At 42.0% G+C, this 26,801-nt stretch overlaps 1 protein-coding gene across 3 annotated transcripts; it reads right to left on the bottom strand.

The window, feature by feature from the left end:
- Positions 1-1,398: 1,398 nt before the first annotated feature.
- TMEM45A (transmembrane protein 45A) lies at positions 1,399-23,752 on the bottom strand. 3 transcript variants are annotated; one of them, XM_082043554.1, is made up of 7 exons: positions 23,280-23,752; positions 19,446-19,535; positions 12,244-12,453; positions 9,998-10,210; positions 9,090-9,274; positions 6,752-6,897; positions 1,399-5,392 (listed from the first exon to the last, which is right to left on the bottom strand). In XM_082043554.1, the coding sequence occupies exons 3-7, from the start codon at positions 12,431-12,433 to the stop codon at positions 5,299-5,301; spliced, it is 828 nt and encodes a 275-aa protein (XP_081899680.1). In that variant the 5' UTR covers positions 12,434-12,453; positions 19,446-19,535; positions 23,280-23,752; the 3' UTR covers positions 1,399-5,298. The 3 variants fall into 3 exon arrangements, with proteins under 3 accessions (XP_081899680.1, XP_081899681.1, XP_081899679.1); XM_082043555.1 differs by lacking the exon at positions 23,280-23,752 and adding an exon at positions 20,969-20,987; XM_082043553.1 differs by lacking the exon at positions 19,446-19,535.
- Between the last annotated feature and the right edge of the window lie 3,049 nt (positions 23,753-26,801).

The following is a 26,801-nucleotide window of genomic DNA, read 5'->3' as shown; positions in this document are numbered from 1 at the left end:
AATCAGTTTATCTCCAAAATGCAGTCTGAGAGTGGCCAAAATTATTTGCTACTTTTTGTCAGGTATGATCTCTAGTTTTAATTTTAGAAACTGCTGAAAAATATGAAAAGGACAAAATCTGTAATTACCAACATGTCTTCAAGTATCACAGTTTTTTCATTTAGAGTGCATTTTCATCTTACAGGAGACAAAGGCTTTTGTTTTTTTCTTTAAAGGAGAAAAACATGCAAAGTCAAATAAACTCTTAAAAAGCTTGCCAAAACAGAAAGATCCCATTCATGCTGCTCTGTTTACTTGGCTTGCTGGCTGCTCCATTATGTATAAAACCGGGAGACCAGATCCAAATCTAGGCCTTCCTTTCTCTATAGCATTTGAATTTGTGGATCTGTAAAGCACTGCTGCCCAGACCTCAAAAAGGGTTGTTTTCACCTGTATTGTAAATGACAATTAAATAGTAGAATCAAGGAATTTGACAAGGCAACACTGACCTTCCCTGAATGTGGCAGTTGCACACTCCCTTCTCTTCCCCCTTACCCGCCCCACCTTCCTTGGATATGGAAGGTGCAGGCACATCCCCCTCTCCCTCAACACATTCCCTCCCACTCTCCTGCAACGGGGTTGAAAGCTTCTTTTGTATGATCCCAGAGCCCCTTGGTCAGGGTCGTTAAGAGAGAGGAGGAGGGGGCACAGAGGTGCCAAGGAGCCGAGAAGTTTCTGGGTGCCCACAGCCAGAGTGGGGGTGCAGAGAAGCTTCTGGAATGCCCACAGTCAGATCTGACTCGGCTATATTAACAGGACCCCGCCGAGGCATGTGCTTGGCGTGTCCTCTTGGAGCACAGGACAGATGCTGCCACCAAGAGCCCTCCCCTTAGGCAGGATCGCTGCCCCTGGGACTGGGACTGCCTCACCAAGTCATGTGGGTGAGTGATAAACTACTTAATATTTCCTCGCAGGATTTGTGGGTGCTGTTTTTCCTCACTTAGGCAAAGTGAGGATACTCCATGCCTAAATATGAGTATGTGTATTTGTTTCCTGAAGTCAGAGATGGCTCTGACATTGTTTTTGTGAGCCACGTGTATGCACACTGTGGATCTCCAGTGTTATTATTTGCTGCACCTCAATAATTTCCTCAACTGATATTCGAACCTGTATTTATGTTACTGGAGTGCTAAAACCCCTTTCTTTACTGGTTAATTTGCTGCACCTTTTTGACCAGAATAGAAGTTTGGTTTGGACCTTGTTGTCTGCCTAAAACTAACTTGGGGGTGCCTCTGTGACACTGAATTTGAGTGTAACTCATCCAAATGTCTGGGTGGGCTATGAAAGTAACATGTCTATCCCACCCCATCCTGCCCCACAAATGGTTACTCTTTTTCCCCTGATAACATGACAGACATCTTCTATGAATAAATCAATTTTATTTAAATAAAATTACAGGCATATCTTGTCTATTATAAACTACCATACAGTTTTTCGAAGGCACCAATATATAACAATAATTTAAGTTTTCTTGAGACTGTCTACCTTTTTCTGACTTGCATTTGTAAACTTGTCAAACTTCCCTCCACTCATTCAACTCAAGCAAAATCTGTAGCTAGTGAAATGCCGAAGCTTGCACCTTTTTCATTGTAGTAAGTACCTTACTTAAGTTCCTGGGCATCTCTTTTGAACAATGCTTGAGAAGAACAAGTGAGGTGTTCTGCATAGAAAAACCCACCCTGAAACTGGGTGTTTCTTTCCTTTGTGGCACCAAAAATATATCAGGCACAAAATCCCTTTGTGACACTCACTGTACATGTACTGCAAGTATTAACAATTTAATTGAAAAGACTACTATTTCTTTGAGTCTTCAGGATCAGTTTTTCCATGCATTTCTTCAAGCTTAATAATGCAATGCCGTGTTCTCCTATGTGAAGTGAGAGATTTTGTAAGAAGCCCGTGTCATAGTGAGAAGTTCTGTGACACAGAATGTATTAGCCTCCAGGTTGGGCTTCTTTAAAGGCATCTTTGCTAAGTATGGTTGCACCTAAACCAGCAGATGTGCCTGATAGGTTTTCTTGTCCAGTTCTCTGATCATTGATGGGAGATTCACAGCAGGGAGGCAGAGGGAGATACAGGTGATACCTCTCAGCAGGCTGAGTCCTGCTCACATTTTCTCCCAGCATACAGACCTACAGCCACTTCTGTAGGGGCAGGTAAGGGCAGACAAATAAGGACAGACAACAGACAACAGGCTGAGGCGGTCACAGGAGGAACTGCAGCATGCAGCCACTCTTCTGGCCGTCACATTCTAGTACTGGCAGGTTTTGTTTCTGAAAAAGCAGGTTTTTTTCAAAAGAAGAGTTTGCTAAGCACCCTCCACATTCACAGCTCACTCAGGTTACTGAATCCCGTGAGGCTCACTTTGTCAACTGATTTTGGCTTAGCACAACAGACTTTTGTAATAATCCCCAAGTTTTCTTTCACACATAACCATCGTCTTTGCTGCCCAGCACTGTAGAAGCTTTATACACCAACCATGCTAACAGGAAAAAAAATATTCTGCTCTTAAAAAAAATCCCAGCAATTTAGAGGCAAGAGTGATGTGGCACAATGAAGGTAAGATTATAGCTGGATATAATGACACACTGCATTGGGCCAATGTGCCCCTGCAGGAGTTAACAGGCAAGCTCCTCAGCAAAGGCGTGTTTTTTTGTTGGCTTATGCCAACGGAGAATCTGATTTTAATGGAACCACAGTAATGAAACTCAGGTCTTAGATTTGCAGAGCAGAGTAAATATCAATTAATTCAGAGACGACAGTGAGACCACTGTAAAGCTGAGACAAGGAACGACAAAAGTGCTGTACCAATACCTAGCTTACAAGAATGTCCTGACACAGGCTTCATTAAAGTTTGCCAAAATCTCCAAGACCCCTCAGATAAAGGCACTGAAGAAGAACAAACAATTATTAAGAAAAGCGATGATCTTTGGTGGGCAGTTTCCCATTTTACATTTGTAAATGCAGAAATATGTGGGAATCAACTTTTCTTGCTTTCCAGAGCATATTCATCTGCATAATCTGACAACTGATTACAAGTGTCACTTTGCAATACTTGGCAAAGATCTAGAACAATTTAAAAAATGACCAACTGAAGTCTTCTAAGAAGACATATATAAGCTCAGCCAGTTTGTCATGCTTTTCTTCCTGCTTAGGTTATCCATTTAATTTCAAGATACAGCACCTTAATATTTGTACAGTATTAAATATATCAAGAAAAGCATGAAGAAACTTGCATTGTTCCCACCTATGAGGAGCGAAGTACTTTCTGAAGATCGCCTTCAGAATGAACAACCTCCCTGACTTTGGAGAGGCATTCATAAACCTGGCAGTCTAAAATTCAGCATTAGCAGCATGTGCAGCTAAGCAAGGCTCCCCTTGAAAAAGTGGGGACAAAAGGTAAATCTTAAGAATGAAGTGAATGTTTGTGTTGCATTGAAGGTAAAATAGCTTTTGAAAAAGTCTTTATTTATTTTTTTGAGTTCTGGGATCCCTTAGAGCTGCAAACTATTTTCTTACCTATCTTTTTAAGCAATCAGCTAACTGCAATTACTAATTTTATGCTATTGGTTTTTCTGTTTCACGCTGAAGAAATATAGGGGAAACTCAGAAGTGGAGGGACCAGATTCTATGACTCTCATTCATCTACCAGAGTCCAACTCTGCAATCCTTTAGGAGCATCTGGAAATATTTGAATAATAGAAGGAACACACTTCTGCAGCACTAAACCTGACAAACTGGCACTATTTGAACATAATTTGTTGTCCTGCACCAGTCTGTTTCTGAAAATAATTAGAAAATAATATTTTTAGAAGGTGTTTCAAAGGGAAGGGGCTGTTTTGTATAATGACCACCTTACCATAACCACCTTATCACTGATAGATATGTAAAATGGCCCATGGCCACAAGCCTGCATCCTATGCTCTGTCCTCTGGAAAACAGAGCGTAGGTGATGCTGTGCCACAAGCTGCCCATGCCAGTCTTTCAAAAGATGTATTTAAATACAGAGCGATGCTTTGAAAGTCTGCCCCTTAGGGGCAGTGTGCGTATATACAACACCATTTTCTTGTGTCTTTTGCCATACATCAGTTATTTCCCTTTTGTTGAGGTTGGAGCACATCCCAAGTAACACTGAGCCCTGCTTTTCAGTGGGTCAAGACTTCAGTTTTGGTGGAGAAAATAAATATATATATTTTTTTTTTTATTTTTTTTTTAATAAATTCACTCACTGCTGAGCATAGAGCTACTACAAAGATGTTCCCCACAGCTCACTGTGCAGCACTGTGCAGGCTGCCCAGCACTTGCAGGGGCAACACAGGGAAACGGCTGCAAATTCAGTTCATCCTGCCCCCAGATCAGCATTACCCGCTCCTGACTCAGCTACTGGGTCCAGTTGTGGGTCTGCTATGAACCCTGCAGAAATCCACCAAAGGAGTGGAGGTAATTTTAGGAAAGAAACTGGCTTTGTGGCCAGGTGCTTCCCCACTGGACACCTCTTAGCCTTTCTGGAAAAGAAGTTGCTCCCAGCGCTGGGGAAAAGCCGAGTCACTTTGCTGCCTTTCAAAGTAAAATGATAGCAAAGAGCCAGAGCTATCTAGGCACAAGAATTAATAACTTCAGTGGCTTTTGATCATCATACACCTCTTTGGTCCTCCTAGCAAGCTTGATAGTGTCTCTGTGGGAGGAAGTGAATACAGTACACACTCCTCAGGGAAACACTGAGTGGGTTCACAGTGAGTAATTCTTTCCATTTAACATAAAGCCACAAGCAGAGACACAAAGATGCTGTACAAGACAGGTGCAAGACTCTGATTTTTTATCTTGTTCTCCTGTTTTCCAGGTCTGCACAGTTATGTATGCAAAGTTACTTGCAGGTCAACAAACACACTTATCTGGACACCCTAATTATGGAAACTTAACAGTCCATTCAGCAGCAGCTGGAAAACATTTTGCTTAATTTTAATGAGGCAAACACACAGACTTCATCATGCCACTTCATCCAGTCCAGGTATGTCTAATATTAGTCTGGTTTTCTTTGAAGCATGTGATAAGCAAGGTAGCAGTTACACCACTGCCAATCAATACAAGTCTTACCCTCTGCAAACAAAGATGTAACTTCGTAGATGTAGACAGTACTTGGGCAACGATATTTGCATAGCAAGTTGCAGTAAAGTATGAATAAGATGGTGAACAGATCTAGAAATGAGGTATCAATTAGCCTAATGGTAGAGCAGGAAAACTAGTCAAGCCATATTCATACTAAATTTCATCTTCTGACTCCTGATCTCGTTCAGATGTTTTCAGTAATCCCATTTCCATGGACTGGGACTGTTTAACCTTTGAACGAACTGCCCTGGAAAGAACAGGAGAAAAAAGAGTAGACATACATATTAGAAATCAAATAGTGACTCAGAGGCTTATCTGACCATTTTTACAAAAAAAAAAAATTAACTCTTGCATCTCATTGAGGAGTTAGGACGATTGATTTATGAAGATTGTAGTGGGCCACTGTGGAAGATACTGTAAAAAGGAGACAGTGATTTCAAACACTATCAATAATAATTATGTCAATGATTTCAATTTAACCACAGACCTTGATCGCAGATACCTGTATGTTAGCACGAGTGACCACTATACAACATGAGCATGTACCGTAATATTAGTATGTGCTGCATTTAACAATACCACCTGTGTGTATTGCTTGTAAGAGCTTGTTCCTATGGACACATCTAAGAACATACATCTTAAGCAAACCTCAGTGCAACATCTAGAAAGTTCGAAGTGGTGCAGGCACAAGACTGAGAGCTGTGTTCACTTGGAAGAACACTATAAAGCTGTGAAGAAGAGTGAGTCTGGGTAGCCTCATCTAATGCTGCAGCAGCTGCTGTTCCCAGCATCAGAAGGGATGCAAGATTGCTGTCACCTTCTCCATAGTTGCCATCCTTTACATGACAAACCACTTAACCAGCCTTGAGTGTCAGTGACTTTTGTACTGAGATTCAAAAACAAATGGCAGCTCCCCGGTGGAAAGCAAGATGCGAGAAATACATATGGCCAAAGCATGATTAGATAGGGTTATTAGGATGGAAGGGATAAAGCAAGGTGTGGGAAGCATGTTTAGCACAGTGCAAGCAGAAGCTGATAATACATGGCAGAATCAGGCTTGTTTTTGCCACCAATTTTGGAATTTTGTCAGAATTAGCACTAGGGTGAGGAAAAGGGCTATGTTTAGAAATTAGGGGATGAAACTGTCTAGTGAAAAAAATAAAGTAGTTCTGCTGGCAGGAAACTGATAGCCATGAAACCTGCCTGAAGTTAAAGTTTTCAAAGTTCAGTCATGAAGCCTGCTGACCAAGCCACTTGGAATAAGTAGACATGAGCACTGGGAGAGAAAATGTGGTAGGGAAAAAAGGTCTCTCCTATTTGTAGTTTTTTATGCAATTATGGATGTGGAAGACTACCAAAAAGATCTCATTTTATGTGAGAAACATTATGCCGTCAGAACTGTACTTTATGAATGTTTTTCCCTTTTCTACTGAAGGAATGAGTCATGTTGTCTTCATTGATTAACAATATCTATTTTTATTTTGCCTTACAAGACAATTAATTATTGTGGAAACCTTTTGATTCATCAGTGAAACCTTTCTAAAGTAAATCTCTGGGTAGACTAAGTAGACACATCTCCAAAGTTTTAATGTTTCAAGTCACTTACCAGGTGACAATCGTGTAATTCACTGCAAGTATAAGAAAAGCAAAGGCATAATGCCAGCAATAGCACATGGTCAGGAACATCATGTTAGTATGATCCGTCTGATTCCACTCTGGGCTACCATTTGGAGGATAAAGCACGAAGCCAATCTGTAATAAAATAGAAGATATTTAGGAAACGTGATTTGATGTATACTCTATGCCATATCATGTATTGAGCTACCCATCATGATGCGAGCATTTAGTTTTCTTAAAGTGCTGATTATTTCTGTGATTATTATTAAAAACAATTTTGCAGTCATACTTAGATGTGATGAATCAGTTTACACAGTTTTGTGCAGAAATGCCTTTGAAGATGCAGAGCCAGTCCCAGAGACCCCCTGTTCACGAATTATTGAGCCAGCCCAGCAAGTCCCGCAGTGATCCCAATTACATACTATGGAAAGGGGCTGGTGCTCAGCCATGTATGGCCTGAACTGCAAGCACATCCCCAACCAGAAAACCTGCCCAGCAATTTGCACTGACTCACTTCTTACCAGCAGCATCTTGGAATGCGTTACGTGGTTCAGAAGAAGAATAATAAATTAATAAATAAAGGCAAGCTATGAGTTTATTTCTTCTGGGCCACCCAGGGAAAAGGCCAGGTTTTGAAATTATGTAAAAACTGAGCTTTCTCATGCAAGGCTATAAGCTCATATGAAATATCTAGCTGATTTATTTATTCAGAGCCAGGAAAGGTCAAATTCATATTAATGCATAAGCTGGGAAACTAGTAATCCCAAATCAGGGTCTGCCTTGACAAGCACCAGTCCTCTGTACTGCCTAATGCTCTTCAAAGTCACTGCTCAGCAGTTTAGCCGAGAATTTTGGAGCTGGGAAGAGAAGAGGAAGGAGAAGGGGAGGAGTGAATTTTACATGTCCATGCAGAGAATTTAATGAATGAGGGTGTTGATGATGCAGAAAGAAATCTCCTTTACCTTTTACAAATTTGTCATGCTGCAGCCAGTATGTGGTTTGCAGTCACACATACGGTTGAAGTCTAATGTGGGTGTGAAAAAAACCACACTTAAATGTCTTGTATTTTTAGTTCTTTTTTTTTTTTTTTTTTTTACTTTGAAACAAAAAGCACATTGTCTCTGGAACTAAAGAAATAACTTGTTCTAAAATTAGACTAGGCAGACAACAAAGAATAAATGGTTGTGTCTAATTCCTCTTATGTAAAGCTTCTTAAATCACTGAAGAAAAGTTTACAACCAAGAAAATTTTAAAAGTGCTGCAGTACCAGGCTCTGGAGTTCACTTCTAGAAAAATAGTGCCATTTCAGAGGTCTGTCTTCTTGCCAGAGCAAGTATTTAAATATTTGATTTGGTGCTGAGTGTCCAGTTCTAAGGAACTGCAAACGTTTTCATTCATCGTGTCTGGCCAGCATATAAAAAAGGGAAGCCAGTCTAGACATGCTGGAAAGAAAAATCACTAGAGTGACCTCAGTTCCCTGCTATAAGATGAAACACACATCGGCACTAGTACTCATATTTCTTTGTTACAAGATTACAGCAATTCATTTAATTCTCTCTCTTGTTCGACAGCAGAGAAAGGTATACTATCAAGTATCACAAGTAAGTGGAGGCATGGCAGATACATTTTGAAGAGTCCTTTTGGGAGCCACATCCCTGAAATATAAAAGTTTGGGCTGTTACTTCTGCTCAGTTTCCCAAAAACTGGCAAAAGCCAAATGCTTTATATGACCCCATCTCTTAATGAGAATTGGGAGCTCAAATGCCTCTTAAACCAATGCCTCTTAAACCTAAGTTGCTGCTGTTTAAATGCTTTTTAGAAAGTAAAAAAAAGGCAGCCAACGTGGAAGATAATTTGGACCTTCTTTCCTCTTCACGCAACATCAACGAGTGCTTTGCCTCACCTGTCCAGAGCTCTGCTGGGCATTCACTCCCTACTCCAGCAGCTGACAGGGGAAAGTGCCTTTGTAAAGAACAGCATATACTGCTGGGCTGTAAAATCACTGCCATTTGGCAGGAGAATTTTGAACAGGATGTTACAGAGATCAGAGGGGATGTTCAATTGCAAGGGAGAGCTCAAAATACCACCTGGGCTTTTTTACTGATTCAAATAAAAGACACTAGAAGTAAACTGGCTTCTTCATCTATAAAACAGGTATGATAAATACTTTTGTCTCTTTAAAAGGACATTAAGAGTGCCTTGTTTTCTATGAGTCCTTTGAGGTCTGTGTTTAACAAGTGTATTATATCACCCATGGTACACCTGTAAAGGGGTAAACGACTAATTTTGGTGAAGGACAAAATTCCTAAGGCAGAAAAGTGACCTACCTGCCAGAACCAGCTGCCTTGTAATATGCAGAGGCTTGTACGAAACATCTCTAGCACAACACTGCCACGGAAGAAAACTTCCAGAAATATGCAAACAGCAGCTCCAAAGATAGCAAATAGCAACAACTGATGAACATGAACATCCAGCATGGCTCTCCCATGAAGATGGTAGCAAAAGAGAAAACCTGGAATCAATTGAGTGATCAGTTTAAAATATTATCTTCCTTTGTAATCTCCCTATATCTGCTTTTAGAAAACAGTGAACTGTTAGCATTTCTTGTTATGCCAATATCACTTTCTCAGTTGAACCAAGAGTAATTTTTTGACTGATGCCTACATACTGTGTACTCCCACTATTGAGCTCAGACCAGGAGATTGCATGGGAAGCTGCTGCTCTGTCACCTTTCATTTAAAACATGTTAAGGTCTCATTCATCCGTCTCTGCAGTATAACAAGAGGGAAGCTATGAGGTATACTGTGCATACAGAAAATATAAATTTAGTGCAATTCCAACGTGATTGCTGTGCAGCTAAATGCACTCACACTGGCTTTAGCTAACAAATTGCATCCCATGTCAGTACATGCATTGAAGCACATGTCCAAGCTACTGAGCACTTATCCAAAACAGGCTTGTGCTGCTATTTTCATAACATTTATGTTGGTATTTGAGCCAGTTAGGAAAGCAGAGATACACCTCTGCAATGTGTGATCATGTTCTGGGCTGCAGTTCAGACAAACCCTCAGCAGTTCAAGGAGGGCCAAGTCTGATCATTTTTTATACATGTCAGGGAGTTAAACACTCAGCTCCCGTAGGCTCATTCTCTAAGGTTGATTTGAGAATCCCAAACCAAAGGCTTATACCCTTCTGCAAGTCTGACATGCACATCTACAGAGAGAGGTGAACTCACCTTCAATGAACACTGCTAAGGAAAGCATCATCCTGTCCATGGCCACTGGCAACGCATTGGTCCCATGGGCCACGATGTCAACCAATCCTGAAATGCCATAGAAGAGGTACATGGTGGCATGTTGCCAGTTCATCAGGTGGTCCCAGTGCTTTTCCTCATAATTATACAGCTTCAGATGAGGTCCATCGGGAACGAACTGCTCGGCCACCATTCCTGCACATGAAAAGAGAAGTATAATTCTTTGTCCTGGTGCTTAAGGTATAGACTGATGATAATTCTTTATATAAACAGCAGAGGCAACGATATACCCCCACACAGCATAATGCCAGTTAATTTGGAGTTTATTCTGTCTTTCAATCCCTAACATTCTGTGATTCTATGATTCCTGAGAACTGCTCTGTCTGATTCCTATGTTTTGCTCCCTTCTTCCCAGTTCAGCCATTCCAAGTAAAGTTTTTAACATATTCTCCAAATTCAAATGCAAATGTAGAGAGGCTTAAAATATATTAATTTTATATAAATTTTCAAGGAAATAGGCAGTGCGTGAAAGAGAGACAACATTAGTTGCTTTGCCGAGGGAAGATGACAGAGTGAGCTCAAGCATATATTAAGCATCACATAATTCAGAGAGGAGAAAGCCAGAGGCAACTAGGCTTCATCTCCACCACTCCTGGTGGGATTATTTGCATTTTACAGTTTCCAGCAGTGAAAATGGAGACCCCTATTCTGTGCTGCCTTTTTTTTTAAAAAAAAAAAAAAAAAAAAAGTTATTGTAGTAGACCTCTAACTGAATTTTTCAGCTGCCTTTCCTAGTGGTTCAGAGATGAGTATAATATATGCTAAAGTCCCCGAAAGAAAGTTTTACTGTTTCAGTCCCCTGCATTATGCAGGATGATAGAGTTCAAATACTTAATTCCAAGGGGATTTTACTATAAAGCCATAAAAGGAAATCTCTCCACCATGCAGAGCTATTAAAGGTCCCATGGGAATATACACTGAGTTACAATTTGAATTGCTGTTCCACTGCTTCCCTTACCTTGGCCCCTTGGTGTCCTGCTAACTAGATGCAGTATTCCAGAAAGGGGAAAGCTGCTTTTAGATACTTTGTATGATCACTGAAGCTTGGGAAGGGTTTGAAATACATTGTGCTTTTAGGACATTGAAGTTAATTTTATTGTTTATAAAACATGGGCCAGCATCCTGCTATATAAGTAGATATGGTGCAGAACAAATGCAGTGATTTTCTACTTTTATTTTAAGTTGTCTTTACACGGAAACAGCAGTTTTTACTTATGCAACTGCTTTTAGTGTTCGTTCTTGTCAGGCTTTCTTGTCCACATTTTTGACTGGAATTGAAATTGCCAGATGTTAAAATAATAGCTTTTCCTTCAGAGTCAAAACCCACTACATTAGTGTTTTAGCTGCCCAACTACCTCTAGTCATTGACTGGGAAATTTGTAGGAAAGATGTCCCCACGCACACCTCAAAATGAGCATTATTGTTTAGGTTTTGATAATTTTTTAAGGCATCTCAAAGTATATACTGTATGCACAACAACACTTCAGTGCTGATGTATCTTAACTGATACAGAGGAAATAAAAGAAGGAAGACTATTTTGGCACAACCTGAACATTGATTAGACATCAGGCAACTCAGCATCCAAAGAAAAGTAGATAGATAGAATAGAAAAATACTGAAAATTAGATCCTTTCAACTTGTGACCCACATGTGCTGAGCTCTTCCTGGTCCCCTACTGTTTAGTTTACTTACTCTCTAAAGGTAAATTGCTAACATACAGTATGCTGGAATGTAAACAAGAACTCCAGTTGGCTGCACAGATCTACATTTATTTTGTCGATAACTCAGTGGAGCCTACTGACAGCTGCTCTGGCTGGATTCAAAAGGCAATGTCCCCACACTCTGATGCTCCCAGTCTATATGTGAGAGCCCCTTGCCTAAATGTCTTATCTCCCTCCCTGAAGTAGCAGCATATGAACATGCAGATGGACCAGCAGATGTCAGGAGACCTTGAAGAAGTTCCAGAAGAGTGCTATGGATGGAAATCATGTTACAGTCATAACTATAATACGTAATTAATAGCAGTAGCACCACTAGTTCTTAGTTTCATGGTGTACCAAAACAGAATGACGTATGTTTTATCAGAGAACAAAATTAAAACAAAAACAAGCAAAAAGTGTTAAAAGGCACAGCCTTTTTGTTGTCTGCCCCAAGTCCACCTCACTTACCAATCAAGGCAAAGACAGCTTTGATGATCCCCTCAATAAACTCCAGGCGCTGAAATCCTGCCCTGGAACCAAGGTAGCAAGCGTTCTTGTTTTTTCGACAGGCGTACTTAAGTGGATACTTCACTGACCACCACAAGCCAAAGAGAAGGAAAAAGCTTCCAGGGAGGGCATGCCCTTTGAAATTGCCCATGGTTTTCTGCTAGGTGACACCTGAAGATAAAACAAATGCTAGTTGATTATAGGAGTAGTAGGAGGATTCTGTGGGTTACTATTTTAAAGCATCTCTCTACATAGATCAAAAGGATGTCACTGAATTAAACACTCACAATTTATTTAAAAATAATTTTGAGTATTTATCTTCCCCGGCTGTTCAGGACACCCAGGCATTCTCCCCAGTTTCACAGCTTTGCAGAAGAAGAATGAAAGCAGCTGACTTGAAATGCAGAGCTGGCGGTTGGCAAGCTAAGAGTAAAAAGCCATAGTGCACTATGTTAGGCTGTCAAAGTTGTTCTAGAAAAAGAAAGAATATAAATATTCACAATTTGGTTGTTTCACCTTTAAGAGTGTTCTGTGTTTCGTTGTTCTGCAAACAGAAATCAAGAAAATACCTGACTGAGGGAAAAATGAAATGTAGACAGATCTGATGGCATTTACTAATAAACTGTATTTTGTATTTCAAACCGGATGCCTCATTGTGACTTACAAACATCAAATCATTCTCAATATTTGATAGGTGAATTATGCACCCACAACTAGATACATATTATCTCCATCAAGTACTCTGAGTGATAAGGTTATTAGTTGGTCAGTGTTATACAGCCGTACAAAAGCAGTGTCATCAGTAAAACCTAGTAATTCTGGTCATCATCCCAACTTTTAGGAGACGTAACTTAGCTCCAATAGCTTCTTCATTAAAATTATAGTTCTAACATTTGATTGTGATTTTTCTTCAAGTTATTATGAACAGTTGTTGTGCATACACAGTATATAATCAAGAATAACCACTCTAGAAGCACTGGCAATCTGTACTTTCTGTTATTGTTGTTGCTGACTTAAAAATCCAATCACCACACTACACTGGAACCATCTGGATGTGGATAGAACATGGAGGCTCTGGTATACTTTTATTTTCAGTAAGTATTTCCTATGGTCAGCTCTGCATAAGAAGTTCCAAATTGTGGCTTGTGGGCCATGGAGTACTTGCAGATGGTTCACATAATGCCGTCTAGTCACGTAGCTTGAACTCTTTCCTATTTCTGGAGGCTAAACTCTACTGAAGGTTTTTTTTCTTTTTTTTTTTTTTTTTTAAGAAGAGGAACTTTTCCACATACACAGGTCCCAAAGCTGCCATACGACTATTAACCAATTGCATGAGGAACAGTAACTTATATAGCCACAAAGGAGAAGACGAAAAAAAAAAATAGGACTGTTCATGCATAGCACAAGGCAGGTTATGATTTAAACATGGTTGCTGAAGAGGGTCCTGATCATGCTGCCTGTCCCCTTCTCTTCCAGAGCCCAATTTTCCCACTGTAAGGGCTGCAGAACAGGATAGGTGAGCTTTAAAAGCCTTCCCTGGGTAAAAGTCACCTTAGCTAGTTTCTAGGGAAGTACTGCTGAAGTACAAGAAAAGGGAACGGTGCTATCAGTTGCCCAAGCAAGCCCATTTCTGCATGTGTCTTCACAGGTATTGCCAGCACTGGCATCTGTGTCTGGAGGTCTGGAAGGAAAGCCTGCCCAGATGGCTGCACCTAGCCCAGCAAGGCTCCTGGGGAGCAGCACCCACCAGCCGTGAGGCAGGGAACAAGGGACAGATTTCCATATTCTTATGAAACTTAAAGGACTCCTTTTGAGATTTCTACTATGTGGGGAAGGGTTCCTTCATGTCACTTGTCTCCTGTCAAGAAGAAAAGCAATGGCGGCTGCCCAGAGCTGTTGCTGGGGGGCTTTGATTTGCCTGGAGATCAGAGCAGCAAAAGCCATGAGGAGGAGGGAGCAGTGGCAGCCCCTGCAGCTGGCTCTCAGCACTGGCAACCTGATCACTGGGATAGTGATGACAACCTCCATCTCCTCTCACAAAATGCCAAATTAAGCTCTAAAGCTCCCCAGGGCTGAGTATGTTTTAGTAGCGCCAAGTCGGCCTGCTTGTGAGCTGAGCATCTCTGATCCTAGCCCAGGGTGGGCTGGGCAGGGCAGGAGGAAGAGGTGGTAACTGAGGGTCCGAGGGTCAGGAGACGCTTCCTCTGTCTCCTCTGCCTCCCCCACCACCCTTGAAGTCCCGATGCGTTTATGCCTGTGTGGTTTATTTGCAGGCGGGGAAAGCACTGCTCACGGTTGAGCAGCTTACAGCACAGTTGGGCTCTCGGTGGTGAGGTTGGGGAGCTCAGCCTCATAGGTTAGAGGTGACCTCCACGGTTTTGCACAAGAGGTACCTCATTTTGGAACATCTTTAGTTCAAAGAGTCTGACTAGTTTGTGCATCGCTGCGAGTACTCAATGCACCATCATTTGCCTTAAAAAAAGGGCAGTGCTAACAGCAGTTGAAGTTTTAGATGGTTGCCTAAACTTTGCTTTAAACTTTGAAATACTTCTTTTGCTTTCAAAGACTTAATTTCTGGTTCTTCTAAAACTTACTGGCCTGAAAGGCATTTCTTCATTTTCAAACATGCTGGATTTTTTCCTCCTTTGAATGAAAGGGAGGCAGAGTGGGGAGTGGCTTTTCCTCACCATGTGTCTGATATCACTGAATACCATTCATTAGAAAGACTTTATTCATAAATTATTTTGTTATTCACCATAGACATAGCATTCGTAATGGAAAGATTTACCCTCTACCACACATCAAAGCAAGATACTGGATTAAAAAGGTAAATTAAACCTATGAAAAGCCTCTCTCTAGGAGAGTACAGCTGCAGTATGGGTCAATTGAAGAACAGTGTGTTAATGTCATTTGTAGCGCACAATATACCAAATTTCAAAATAAATTCTCAATCTGTAAATTCACACCTGGGTTATCTAGAGCTCTAATCACTGCAGGATTTTTCTGCCCTAAATCTGTGTAAATTATCAAGGCACTCTGCTTAAAACTATTTTTGCCTTTCCAACAAGGGAAAAGAATAAAAGACTGATACAGCAGCTACTGCTACTTATCCATTATAAACAGAACAGAACCAGAAAATTTGTTTTTTTGTTATAAACAATACAATGACATATTATTAGCTTTAGAGAGTGTAAACTTCAGTCTGAGTTCATGCAAAAATTTGGAAACTATTTGTAGGATTTCTCTAGAAAGAGATAAATCAGATGTGCCAGCCAGCTGTTGTGGCAGACCTTTGGGACACTGAACCTCAACACAATAGGCTTCAGAAAGGAGTTATGTGAATTATACTTCAAATCCCTAGTAACTTTGAAAGAGTTCACCTTAAACTGATTAAACTTTCCAATTCATTAATTCTCTCATATCAGGTCTGAGAGTTTATTTCGGTGAGGCTAGAAGTCGACTGCCACCACCCACAGTTTTGAGGTGACTGAGAAGTTTGCCTGCAAGTAAACCAGGTGATATTGTGTGGTTTGGGGGCTTAGTATAACACCAAGGACATAGAGAGGATAAGTGGAGCCTCCCTCGCCACGAAAATCACTACAGGGCCAGGAGGTGGATCTGGGAGGTGAAGGAGAAGGAGGACAGGATGGCGGGCTGCTGCCTTTCTGCACAGCAGTTTGGCATCCCCCATGTGCAACCCAGGAGAAAGCTGCTCCTGACAGCTCTTCTGCACAGCTTGGGAGCCAGCCCATTTTGGTACTTCAGGTGCTGTTTGTTGAATAAAGATGGCATCAGCAAGTTATGACAATACTTCAGCATCAAAACTTCCTTGGTGCCCACCACTGTCCCTAGAGCACATCATCCTCCAGAGATGCAAGCAGAGAGAATCCTGAGGCTGCACCACAGCTGGATGCCCTGAGATTTGGGTTTGGTCATGTGTGGTCTGACCACGCTCCCTCCGCTGCCCTTCAAGGCCACCCAGCCACATCAGGAGCTGTGTGCATAGCTGCAGCCAATGACCTGCTTGCACAACCCTGCCCCTCTCCAAATCCTGTCCCTAATCCTGCCAGACAAAGCCAATGGTGCCACTGCCTACAAAAGGCACACAGGCAGCTGGTGTCACCTGGCCACATGGATGACTGGGTTTGGCTTTCCGGTGAGTGCACATGTACTCCCTGACCACTGCTGATCGGATCGCCCCTGCTACCTGCTGTGTGCACTCCCGGAGTCCCTGCAGGTTCACCCAGCTTTCCATGTCTCCATCCTGAAGCCTCACCGCCCAGGACCCTTCTACCACCAGCAGCCATGGGGCCACAGCAGCCAAGGCACCAGCAAATCAAATTTTGGCCTCTGGCAAAGCAAATTTTGGACTCTACCTGGGTGAAGCTCCCAGCTGACCGCAGCTGCCACCCCAAGGAGCATGCCCAGGAAACAGCAAACAGGACACAGGCTCTAGCCCAGATTTGGGCTTTCCACGGCAAGTATTCCTGAAAACCCAGCTCTCTGGAGGGTGTGGGGCACACAAGGAGAGGAGGCTGCTGTCAGGGTTCAGGGGTACCCATGGGCCTTAATTGCCCCAACCAGCCTCACCCAGGAACCCCACCCTGGCACCCCCACCCAGGGCATCAGGTGGGAAAGGAGGTGAAGAGCAAGTGCAGTTTCCAAGTGAGCATTCAAGAAACTCTGTGCATTTTTGCGGGTATTAAAAGCTGCTTTTTCGGCCTGGAAATTATTTCACTTACCTTGGCAGAACGAAAGGCAGGTAAGAAACAGACTCACATGACTGATTTAAACATCTAACTTTTTCAGGAGGGATGTTTCATAACATTTACTGGTTTGATTCCTAATCTCTTGAGGCCATCCAAGTGAAGACTAAAGCAAGACTTGCAAGTGGTGTGGAGAAACTAGATATGTCACTTGGTTACTCAGACAGCTTCTCGATCGCTTCTTGAAGGACTAGATTAGTTTTCCTATTTCCCCTTCACCCTTTAAAAAAAAGACAGGGGCTTACACATTCTCCTGCCATAGCAGGATGCCTTGCAATTTCCTGTGTTTATCAAGCCCTGGGGGGATGTTAAAGAGGACAGGCAAACAGAAATGTGGGGTTTTTTCCAGAAACGATACAAGTTCTGAGGCCACAAACTCACTCTGCTGCAATGCATTCATTTCTTTTACAGATCCATAGGATAACAGAAGGTAAAACTGGAGATTAAACATTAACAAAGTATTATTTTTCTCCCATAGGCTAGATTAGGAAACAATGATGTGGAGTTTACAATATTTGATACAAAATGTTTTTCTGTAAGAGCCACAATAATTGTTCATGGTATCAGTGAGAATAGTGGACCCAGATAAGAGAAGGAAATAACACATTTGTAGGCACTTTCTATTCAGTACATAGGCTGTGATCACACAGCTTCTACCAAAAACTGGAATCCAACAAAGTTCAATGCATCTAAGACAAAGAAAATCACAGAGAATTTTACTTCACTACCAAAGTTTCCTACTTGCACTTAAAGATGTATTTATAATGCAAGTGCCTTTTATCCTGCAGCCATTAAACTGTAAACATGAGGGAGAGCCACACTGATCTGAAACACAATTTCTGCTGTAATTACTTTGTTCACTAAATGGAATGCTGATTTCATGTCATGACTAAAAGCATTTCAGCAACTACAACCCCACATTTCCAGATGAGATCACTGGTGTTAAGGAAATACTCAGCTGGCACCTATAGCTACTTCAAAAATAAACTGGAGCTAAGTAGTGTGTATGCTAATGAAAGCAAGACTCGAGACTTCTTGAAATACTAAAAAATTATAGTACAGACTTGATATTTTTGGCTTAAGGGTGTGGGAGATAAAGGTTTTTTAAAAGAAGTGTCACAAATAGGTCTCTCTGAAGCTATAAGACAAGAATTCACCCCTTGATAAAATCTTCAGACCTGCAAGACAGGGATGAAAACCAAAAATCCTGAAGAGGTAATGATCAGAAAGCTATATACTGATGTTAGGAGGGACTCCAAGACACAATCTCCCACAGTGTTGAGTTTGGGCCCACAACCTGAACTACTCTATTTTTTCTGTGCCTTGCATCTGTTGACAACTCCTCCTTCTCAGATTCTTGTCCTTCCCAGCACTTCGAGTGCTCCTCACTGTGTTTTTTCATCTCTTGTGACCCTCAGTTTTCTGGCTTTCTCTTCCCTTTCTCTGTGCATCTGCTGACTGTTCCTGTTCCCACATCTGAGCAGGCTATCTCCAGGGGTTATCCAGGGACAACAACACTCCGTAATAGTTTTACCATTGGCTCTTGATATCTAAGCAGCTGCTAGTCTCTGGATATGAAATGTTTAGTTCCCCAGGACTGCCAATTTGGAACCTCTTATTCAGATCACAAGTTCAAAAACCACACACACGGAATAAATAATTAAATTTTGTGATTGCATGTGATATATAAAAGTCAATTTTCCAGTTAAAGATGCACAGCTCCTTTATTGACCATATAACCTGGTATTTGCTAGCACTGCTTGAAATAAAGGATAAAATAGCACGGGTTTGTGAGTAAACTATTGCAGGTATGAGAGTGCTGCCTCCTGCGGGACTCTGTTTGGCTTCAACCATCTCAGCTACTCCCCTGCCCACAGGAGCCCAGTGGTAGCTGCTGCCTCCCGTGGGGTGACCTTCCAGCTGTCCCCTCTGTAGATCAACAATTCCCTTCCCCGCAGAGGGTCACAGCAGGCTGCTGCCCTCAAAGTGAGGTGCTGCCCACACACTGCTCCTCCCAACCCAGTAGACTCAAGTTTTATCTGTGTGTGGCAGGGCTGAGCGCTTTTGGACAGATGGCACAGTGGGAAGACGTGCTGTGACATCCCACTGCCGTGCTGCAGGAGCTCTTCACTTAATCCAAGATTGGCTCTCCCTTCCAGTCCACCTGGCACTGAGCTCAGCTAGAGCTTTTATTTCTTCCTGTTTTTACCCTGAATTGTAGCAGCTAGTGAAATTCCTATATGCTCTCCCTTTTTAAAGTAAATTCATCCTATTATCTTTAAAACAGTCTGAATCACTTCAATAAACAACCTCTGCAGGACTCTAGGTAACCCTGAAGGCCCACGGTCAAGCAGACATCACACCACCAGTAAGAAGATTGCCCCTTGGATATCTTACCAAAAACAGTTTTGTAGGGTGTAATCTCTGTCTCCTCTTTGTAGTTCCAAGTGCGCTCACCTACATGTTCTCTGCTTCCTGATAGACAGGCTAGGAAAACATCAAGAGAGCAAAAGTTTGATATATCAACTGATGATTTAAGGATCAATGCCCTGCTCTGGGGAAGAAATAAAATAAAACATGGTTTGGTTCCTGTTAACACCCCTTTTATGGACCTCCCCTTACAGCATCTTAACACTACAGTCAGGGCTTCAGTGGAACGATCTCATAAGACAGCAAAAGTGACAGGGCCACTATGGCAAAAGACTATGACAAATATTTGTAATAAATTCTGGTGACCACCTGGGCTGTGAAAGATCCCACATTTGACTCTTCAGAGCTCTTTACAGGCTGCTAGGAGTTGCTGCAATTGTTATTTATGTTTCCAAATACTTCTTGAAGACAACGACACACAGCCCAAAAAAAAAATAAGAAACAGGTGGGCCTCTACTGAGAAAACTCAATGTTCAAGTGTTCTACAATGGTATTTTCCACCTGCAAATAAGCCAAGTCTGAAAGAGAATAGTGAGGAATTCTGTTCTTGGAGAAGGACAAAACTTCAGGTATGAAGGACAGGGCTTTCTGACCTCCATATGATTTAGAATTCTTTGGTCACAAGGGTCACTCCCTTACCATAACTACCAGTGACTGTTCAGAAAAGGCATTAAGATTTTTCTTCATTACATACAGTACCAGATATTGGGGTGACTGGAGCCTTCAGATGAGAAACTGGAATATTACAAAGAAGACCCTGGTTTAAAGAGTTGCCAGACACTAACAAAATACGGTAAACAGAAGAGCCATGCTGTGCTGTGCATACTAGTAAGCTTCCAACTTAAGGATAGTTGCAAGTTGACAAACACAGGAAGAGTGCTCATCTCAACAAATGCAAGAGCATTAATAAGTTCTTGATGGTGTCCATAGGAAGGACTCAGCTTTCTTACCAAAAAAAATGTGAACAGGCTCAGTTAGCCAATGTGACACTCATAACAGCTCATACCTGCGCAAAAAGCAGGTGACACTTGTAAGAGCTGAACTTCCCCTGTCCCGTGATAGGGAGGAGACTGAAAACCAGCAGCATGTGTCCAGAAAATTGGCTTTTAGTGGGACATCGTGCTGCATTTTGCTGACTCCTCCTTCTGAGATCCAGCCTCCTTTTCTTGAATCTCTTCCTTCTGAAGTCATTTGATTAAGTGATTAATAACCTTCAGCTATTCTGTCTGCCTGTGGAATACGGTCAGGTAGTGTCAGCCCTCAGGGCTCTAAGATGGAAAATAAGAATTATTCAAAATAAATGTTTGAATCTCATGGATTTGTATGCTTTAACCAATAATATTTGAGGACTTGGAGCTCGCGACATTGTGTTGTAATAAGAAGGAAAGGAAATATATAAAAAACTTGCTTGTCAGTAATTTCCATAAAGCCATGCAACAGAGGGTAGGATTTGCCCCTAGAGCTTTGCCTTGGCTGACTTGCCTTCGTACCTGGAAATTATCTCTGCAGTCTTGTCTGTCAAGATCAGGGTGTTTGATGTACTGCTTGTCACAAGGGTGACCAAGTGCAAGGCCTATACCAGCTGTTCCTTGGGGAAGACACACTCTCAACAGCAGAAAGATGAGTGGGTCAGAAAAGAAAGAGAAACACTAATGAATAAATGGGAGAGTTGGCAAGGCAGTCTGTAACATCAATAATAGCTTGGAGAAATGGCTGTCTGAGCTAGCCCAGCTTGAAAAATCAAAATGCATCAGAGAAACAGGTATAGCTCCTCTTTATCAGACCAACTCGTACTCACTAAATGGGAATCAGCTAGTGCTAATGCAACATTAGCAGAAACTGAAGAGTCCTCCATAATGCAAGTCCACAGTAGCAGTGACTTCAGTTCCTGCTGCCCCTCAGATGACGGAATGAATGGAAAGAGCAGGAGTAATGCTATGGAGTAGGAGCTTTGTAATTCAGTCAGACCAGAAGCCACAGCAAGGGGCTGTATCCTTTTCCAAAACCACTGATGCTGCAGATGCTGCACTCCATATCTTAGAAATGTCTCAAGTGCAAGGTCATACAGAGCAAGAGTTCTAAGAATTTTGCTCAAATAGCATTAAAATGTTATAGCAGGCCCTGGCTTCAGCATAAATTGATTAGAAGGGACTTAAGTCTCCTTTTATCTTCTGGAGCAAAAAAGCAGTGCCAGAATGCAAGGTCTGGCTCATGCAGTGTGATAAGACAGTGCCACAGTAGAGTGCCGCAGTAGAGTGGCACTCTACTAAAAACCAAGATTTTTCAAAAACAATGTTTAATTATTTATAATCCCTGGATCTAGGGATATTTAAGGAGTTCTTGCTCATAGCTAGGAAGAAGAGATGAAAATGACCCCTGCTGCCAACTGCAAGTGAGCATGAGCATGTTTGGTCACATCTAAGAAACAGAGTAGGAGCCAGTTGACACAACTTTTGACACTGAGAAATTTTGATTCATGTACGTCTTCAAACTGGAAACAAGGGGCCCATTTTTGTACTGCTGCACTGGCTGTTTGCAGTACTGAGTAAAATGATATTTCCAGGCAGATTTGGTGTGCAAGAAAAGAGTAAACAGAGAACAGTTTACCTAAATACAAGCATAGTTATTCAAGCCACTCCTCAATGTTCATTTGACTTTTCTTCCCCAGCAGTTATTTCTACCCACACTCTCCACAACTGAGAGAAATCTCTTTGATTTATCCAGTTCCATTTGTAAAGAGAAAAATGCAGGAAAAGACTACATAAGCAACCCTGAAAAGCAGCAAAAGACATCTGGGCAAACTTGGAAAAGGTAACTCCAGAGTCAATGATTAATTTGCATCTAAAATGGATATTGAATACATTGCTTTTATAAATTACAAAGTACTTTCGGTGACTTATGGTACAACTTATGACATAATTTAAATAGGTGTACAGAAATAGTAATATAAGTTGATGCAAACAGTTACACATACTGGAGAAATCAAAAGTCCTAGGTGTGCAAATACACAGTAGTCACTAAACATTCAGTTTAAAAATAAAGAAGCACGAACACTTTGATTTTAAGTACTTCCTAAGCTCCGAAATTTCAGAAAGCCGTTTATGAGGAAGATGATGAAATTTTTGATACCATGTCAAGTATTAAACTGGGAGAGCAGAATATGATATATCAACAAAAAATTGAAATCAAATGGAACATGTGCAGGGACAGTGAGTGTTTTTCCAAGGGTTACTCCTTTTTTTTTTTTTTTTTTTCCAAATAGACTAGATGGGCTGGGATAACCTAATTTTAGGTTATAGTAAGTAAACGTGCCTACATGTAAATTCTCTTGGTTTTGCCTGGAAATTCAATTTTGAATGTACATCTTCATTTGGGATATTCAAGAAGAAGGAAGCGGGAAAAAAGCCACATGAGGAACTTGAAACTAAAGCGAACATTTTATTCACATCCCTAACACTTAATCTCCCCTTTGTTTAGCGGTCCAGAACCACTGCTGCAAAAACTCTTGTACCTGGGGTAAAATAATCCGAATGCCTGCAGGGGCTGCAGCCGTATTTTAACACCAGCAATCATGTCAAAAGCTATTTCTGACTTAGAAGTCTCGTCTGGGCTTTTTACCTCAGGAGTCACCCCCACGGACCAAGTTAAGGCAAACATGGAGTAGTTGCTGTCCTTTCACCCGGGAATATTAAACACCCCCCCCTCCGCCCCCATCCCTGCCCCCGCTGCCGCCCGGCCTGCGAGGGGGAGACCTCCCGCCTCTCCCGCAACCGAGGCTGGCGGCAGCCGGGCTGCTCTTACCTCCACCGCCCGGCTCCCTCGCAGCCTCTTCCTCCGCCTTCCCCGCAGCCCCTCGCCCCCTCCAAGGGCTTTCGCTGCCGGTCCGGCCGAGCCCCGCGGCCGCGGGACCCTCCAGCTGCAGCCGCCGGCCGGGGGATGCGCCGCGACCGCCCCCAGATGTTGGCGGCGAGGCCGCCCAGATGTTCCCCTGGTGGCCCCGCAGGGGGGCGGGCGGTTTTCTCCCCGCCTGGCTGGGGAGGACCCAGAGCAGAGTCAAATAAAAGGGGCTGGGGGAACGCGAGGCTCCATCGGGATCCGGCGCTGCTCGCTGTCCGGCCCCCGATCCTGCCCCGCTTTCCAGGAAAAGCAACCGGGAACGGGCAGGGCTTGCGGGGGCTCACGGCCGGGGACAGCGGCTCCCGCTAGCCCGGGCAGGCTAGGAAAAGTGGAAAAAGTACAGCGACTTGCTGACACACAAACGCTCCTTTGACCGCTGAATCTAACGGAGGTTTTTATTTGCCTTTTTCTTCCTTTTTTTTTTGGTCCCCTCCTGTGATTTTCTCTACGAAAATGAGCATCCGTGGCTGTAGTTCCTGTAATTTAACTGGAATGTATGGCAGACCCCTGCATCCAAAAGAAGAATGGCTAAAAATAAAACTGAAAGGATGAAGGCACAGTTTTATTTGTGAATGTCATGCTGTAGTAAACAGTGTTAGTGACATTACTGAATCATTCATAGTATAATGAAAGGCATCTTATACTGCACCACCACTGTTATATTAGCCAGCAGAGAACAGCAACAAAATCCTCAAATCTTACATATGGAAAAATCCTTCCTTGAGGTATTTGCCAGGCAGTTACGATAATCAGGTTTTGAAGCTCCATTTAAATCACATCAGAAGCATCCCTGACCCTTCCCACCTCTGTCAGCATCAAGCTCTTGTGTTGCCAACCTCCCCTGTGGCTGTTGAAACAGGCAAGCTGAGGTGCAACCCTCCTCACCAGCTAATCATAACTTGGACTAAATTCTGAGACCCCTCCAAGTACCCTAATTTAAGATTTCTGCTTTTCAGGATCCAAAAATCTTTTTGCTTTGGGAAATTTGAAAATGAAATTAATTCCGTGTAAAGATTAAGACTTAGATCAATGATGTGTTTCTGTTTGACACTTTTTTGTCTTCTCAGACAGCTCCATCCATACCTGCCTCTTTAGTATAAAGTGACACTCTCACCAACAGATAAATAGTAGTCCAGCAAATACCCTTCAGCATCTGGCAAGCAGATGCCTTTGCAGGTTGGGTGATGTAATGAGTACAGAGAAAAAGACAATATTTTCCAGAAGGACCATCTCTCTGTAAAGAGTGTTTCAGAAATCCAGCCTCTGTGGTAGCTGCTCCCCTTTCCTGGGTTGAGTGACTTCTTTTGCAATTTTTTTAGATGACAGAATGCATCTCACATAATGGCATTAATTTCTACCTAATAGATATCCTTCTGTTGCAGAAGAATTTTCAGTTAGAATGAGGTAAATCAGTCAATGAAATTGATAATTGTAATTACCTCATCTATTTACCACTGCTTTGATGTGTCTTTCTCGGCAGTGGGGCAAAAATCACTTCCTGGGATTCCTCACTTCCATCCATACTTAAGATGGCTTAAAAATTATTTGGAGTACTGATTAGTGTGTCCAGTGCCAAAAACTTCAATTAGCATCCCATAAGCCCTGCAGGGATTCTGTACTTCTACAAGGACTGTTGCAGTGTGCATTAAAGTAACCACAGAGAAGTGAGTGCATAGAATATTCTATAAAACTCTTAGAGACTACTGAAACAACAAAGCATGCTTTGCAATTTTTCACCAAAGGTCAACAACAGGCCAACAGCACTACTACATACAGTCAAGTTCAGACCTTCCTTTGTTTTCATCTTACTCTTTTTACCTTATTCAAAGGTAGGAAAATAATTCACCGTACTTAGGATACATGCCTGACAAGCTAGCAGACAATTGAGCCTTCCTCTAGCTGGAGGAAGAGAGTACTCACTCATCTCTGAAAGGGCTACATGTGCCTCCCAAACACTGGTTGGTGAAAGGGGAGAAGAAATTACATAAACTGGTCTTGCTTGCTGGGGCAAGGTATTCTGAGAATTAATACAAACAACAGCAAAGACCTTAAGGAAAATTTAAATATGTAAAAAACAAGTAAAATAAGCGAAAAAGACTTGTTCAGATCATAGTGTATTTTCCTGCCTGTGCTAGATTACAATACAATTGTAGGAGACACTTAACAATACTAATAGATCCAGTTTACCAGTTTGTAACTAATAACATATTGTATCCATTCCACTTTTCTTCCTCCTTAACATGTCCATCAGCAAAAGAACAATGCATAAAGTTATAGTGAGTGTTGGGTCTGTGTTATGAATGATTCTGGATGACCATTCAATACTTGAATGGCATGGGTATCGTGTGATTAACACTGCTTTTGCTATATGGTAAGATTACCGTGCTGTATGGTAAAATGATGATATAATCATACCATGTAACCTCTCTGACATGGCACATCCTATTCACTCAGTAAGAACAGGCTATCAAGTAACTACAGATAAAAATGTACATTTCTAAGATAGAAAAGCAAAATTCTCTGAACAATACAGACCAGGTGCATCATTTATGTCTGCCCATCTAACAAACTTACTGTTTCCATATGCCTTGCTTCCTCCTATTTTTGCCTGGAAAATTCCTTCATAATTGGGAATCACTCCATTCTTGCTGGAGTCAGAGTAAATAGCATCCACAAAAACATTCAGGAACACACTTCAAGTAAATCTCCACGGTGCTTGAGTCCATAAGACACTTGCAAAAGAGACTTTTTATAAGCATTTGTTTGGTCGTTGACTGCAGATATTAAGCATTGCACCTGAAGCAAGTCTTTACGGCTAAGGCTAAATTCAATGAGATGAATTTGCAGTTAGTGCTTGAACTGCTCTTCACAGAAGTTACCTGAATGAAACATTACAAGGTCAAAAGTCTGTGGCTCCAAGCCCCATACTCTATTACATTGCATTTAATACTGTGCCTAGTTCTTGATCAGTTATCATAGGTATCAGGCACTTAGGTCAACAATATCTGTACTTCAAAGTTTGTGCAGAGTCACACATCCATGCCTTGATTCAAATATTCATCCCTACATTATAGACAAATCAGCGTTATGCATGTTTCAGGGTTACTCTAGCATCCTCAGTTTGGCCAAGAGGGAGAGTGGTAGCACTTGGAGGCATGTGAGCTAGTTTCAGCCTAGTCACTTGGGGTAACGGTACCATTAGCAAAGAATGGAAGCAAACACCACCATAGCCTTGCTCTCTGAGTCGTTTCCACAGGGCTGTGGCAGCTGCACTCTGTGCTTTTGGCCATTGCTGCTCCTACGTTGGCTGGCTGCGTCCATGCCAACCTGCTGCCTGGTTACAGAGTAGAGGTGTGCCAGATGGTGGCCATGCACAGTCAGCGGACAAAGCTAACCTCGGACGTCTTGAGGCTGATCCAGTCCAAA

The sequence above is a fragment of the Streptopelia decaocto genome, assembly GCF_964273445.1.
Source record: "Streptopelia decaocto genome assembly, chromosome: 1".
NCBI lineage: Eukaryota > Metazoa > Chordata > Aves > Columbiformes > Columbidae > Streptopelia > Streptopelia decaocto.
The sequence above is the reverse complement of the archived record's forward strand: the minus strand, read 5'-3'. Positions and strand labels throughout refer to the sequence as shown.

Excerpts from the sequence above, each read along its gene's own strand:
- TMEM45A (XM_082043554.1), bottom strand. The coding sequence starts at position 12,433 with ATGGGCAATTTCAAAGGGCATGCCCTCCCTGGAAGCTTTTTCCTTCTC. Across the intron at positions 10,211-12,243 it reads AGCTGTCTTTGCCTTGATTG|GAATGGTGGCCGAGCAGTTC; the intron begins GTAAGTGAGGTG and ends TTTCATGTGCAG. Across the intron at positions 6,898-9,089 it reads AAGGCAGCTGGTTCTGGCAG|ATTGGCTTCGTGCTTTATCC; the intron begins GTAGGTCACTTT and ends ATTTTATTACAG.